Here is a 2,922-nt window from a genome sequence, read left to right on the forward strand (position 1 = left end):
CTGATGCTGTTATGGGGAAAAATGCAAATTCTGTCCATTTTTTAAGTCCTGTGTGAAACTTTGACTTTTAATACACTTGATCTTCCCTTGCCCTCCATAAAGATGTCTGAAACGGACCCTTCCTCTGGATTGGCGGGAAGTGTGGAGAATGGAACTTTCCTTGAGCTGTTTCCCACGTCCCTGTCCACATCGGTGGACCCATCCTCGGGCCACCTGTCCAACGTCTACATCTATGTGTCCATCTTCCTCAGCCTCTTAGCCTTTCTGCTTCTCCTCCTCATCATCGCCCTGCAGCGGCTCAAAAACATCATCTCCTCCAGTTCCTCCTACCCGGAGTATCCCAGCGATGCCGGAAGTTCTTTCACCAACTTGGAAGTCTGTAGCATTTCCTCTCAGAGGTCGACTTTTTCCAACCTTTCATCATGAAATGGAAGAACCCCAGCAGGTGGCAGCAGCTTAGGGTTTTCCTCACTGGCAAGTGGCGCTTAGAGAGTTGCCTCAGGAAACAAAGGACCCTCTTGGGTGAGGCCAGTTTTCCCTTCATCTTGGACCTCTTTTCTGTTCATGATGTTTTGCATTTGTGAATGGAGAAGCTGAGGCTGACAGAAATGCGAGCAAACCTTGAAGTGCAGAATTTTATGCCAACTGCTTGCCAAATCCAGAGCTGGCTTCATCAGGAAGATGGATTCCTTCCATCACATTGAACACTGGACTGCTCTGAAGCAGCCTCTCAGTGGACGCTGCATGGTGACCCTTGAAACTGTGACCCCAGCTGAGCCAGCAGAAGCTAGCAAAATTAAGATTGAACTATTTAAAAGATATTTTCCATATTTAAAGTAAATGGAGACACTAAATTAAGAGAGAGAGTCAATTTAATGTATGACGTTTTTAAGAGAGAGTAAAAATCTGCTAGATGTTTTATTTCACCTTAACAAATGAAAATCACATTTATTGATGAATGTAAGTAATTTTGAAAAGTTTAGGAAGAGTTCAACTTTTAAAGGCAAGACAGCTATGGGTTATATTGCTGTTTGTAATGTATTTCTGTTTCCTGGTTTGTTTGGTTTTTTTCCTACTTACATTCTAATCATAATGTACCACTGTTATGGGATTCTTTGTGATAACTGATGTTACTATTACTAAGTGAAGCAACAGAAGAGACATGAAAAATTTTTATTTATTTTTTGTCTGTAATTTCCATTAGCATGAAAGAAGCTACGGAAAATGCTCAGTTGTATATTTTTCAGTAATAATCCCTAGCAATCGTGTATATTTTTTTCTTTAGTTTCATAGTCTTGTTTATTTTAGCGCAGAGTAATGTTAAGGCTCTGAGATGTTAGCTGTTTATTTAGTCATATTAGGCTGCAAAACTTAGAGACTAATTTGCTAATATACATGTTATTATATACTCCATGGATATTATACAGTTCTGGTAATTTGTTGTTATATGTTTATGTAACATGCTGCATTTGGGTTCCAAGATGTCGGCTTCTGTTAAAAATTGTAGGCCCTCAAGTTGTGTAGCCACTGACAGCCCCAGTGACCCTGGTGGCTGCCAAACTGTGATCAGTTGAGTATGTCTGAATTCGGAGGCAGGATTGCAGAGTCATCTATAAAATGAGGCATATATGTTTGTGTGGACATGGAATGTGAACGAAATCAAGCTGCCCCCGAAAACAAAGCAAGACAAACAATTCATAAGAATAAGCATTTTAATTTAATTTTAAAAATTAAGTTAAGTCAATAAATGGCCCACAGCATAAACACTGAACTTATTCAACCAACGGAACCCACTGTATCAACATGCCACTGCATTCCCATGACAACTGAATCATTCCTTGTTCAAAACTTTCCGTGATCTTGAGTGGAGCTTCAGCACATCCTTCGGGTGGATTGCACAGTCAGCACTCTCCACAGACTAGAACAAGAAAAAGAGTCCATCATTTCTACAGGGTCTATCTTTGTCATCCTCAAATGCTGAGAGAGTGGAGAACTGGTCATGAGGATCAGAAGGCTTCTTCCCCTGCTGTTTGTAATCCATAAACCTCACTGAAATCAGACTACATTTAACTATTTATATATCAAAATGTCCCCACACATCATAAGACTAGTACAGAGTTGCTGCCCTAAAATGTATAATTAGTGAAAATTTTGCCTCTGCTGCCGTTTAAAGCATAGCAGTGGGCTGGGTGTTATTATGTAGTATAAAAACTGGACTGGAGAAACTCTGCTATTTTAGAGCAGTATTAGCATTTTCTGAATGTATATATATATATATATATGTGTGTGTGTGTGTGTGTGTGTGTATGTATGTGTGTATAAATATATATGTATTGTGTGTATGTGTGTATTCACATATTACCAATTAAAAGTTGTGTAAAAGCAACACGAGATTACAGAGGCTTCTATATTATCTGTCGCTATTGCTCTTTTATTCATCTTGTGCTATTTTGGTTATTGAGGGGGAAAAAACGACATGGGTGACATGGTTTTACAAAATAAAAGGATGAATTTGCCACACCATAAGACGCTCTGAGCGTGATCTGTCTTAAGCAGTAGTTTTGTATCCTCTCCCTGTGGAACAGATAAAAAAACTTCTGACAGTAAAACTACTTAAAAAATCAAATCAGATCAAATCTGCAAGCACACACCCACCCCCTCCTCTGCTGCAGTTGGGTCTTGCTCTTAAGTTAAGTAATTAGGAACAACGTTCGAAAATGTAAAATAGGATTTGTCATTACGAGCTTGCCAAGGTAACAGATTGTACAACTTGAGATGAATTCGTGTGATTCTGAAGAAGTTCAGAAAGGTTGAAAGATGAGTTTATAATTAAAAAGTAGAGACCACTGAAAGCCTGATTTTTCTCTGCTTTTCTTCAGTGAGGTGATTCACAATCTTCTCTCTTAGAGAAGAGGCCTTTCC

General features: G+C 39.1%; 1 protein-coding gene across 1 annotated transcript in view; it reads left to right on the plus strand.

Moving 5' to 3' along the window:
• Positions 1 to 2,638, plus strand: part of SERTM1 (serine rich and transmembrane domain containing 1) — a 30,657-nt gene extending 28,019 nt beyond the window's left edge. The window contains exon 3 of the mRNA XM_006154181.3: positions 103 to 2,638. Within this exon, the coding sequence (XP_006154243.1) occupies positions 103 to 426 (324 nt within the window). The 3' untranslated portion in view covers positions 427 to 2,638. The remainder of the gene's footprint in view (positions 1 to 102) is intronic.
• Positions 2,639 to 2,922: the final 284 nt, after the last annotated feature.

Source organism: Tupaia chinensis, unplaced genomic scaffold (genome assembly GCF_000334495.1).
Source record: "Tupaia chinensis unplaced genomic scaffold, TupChi_1.0 Scaffold000402_1, whole genome shotgun sequence".
Lineage (NCBI taxonomy): Eukaryota > Metazoa > Chordata > Mammalia > Scandentia > Tupaiidae > Tupaia > Tupaia belangeri.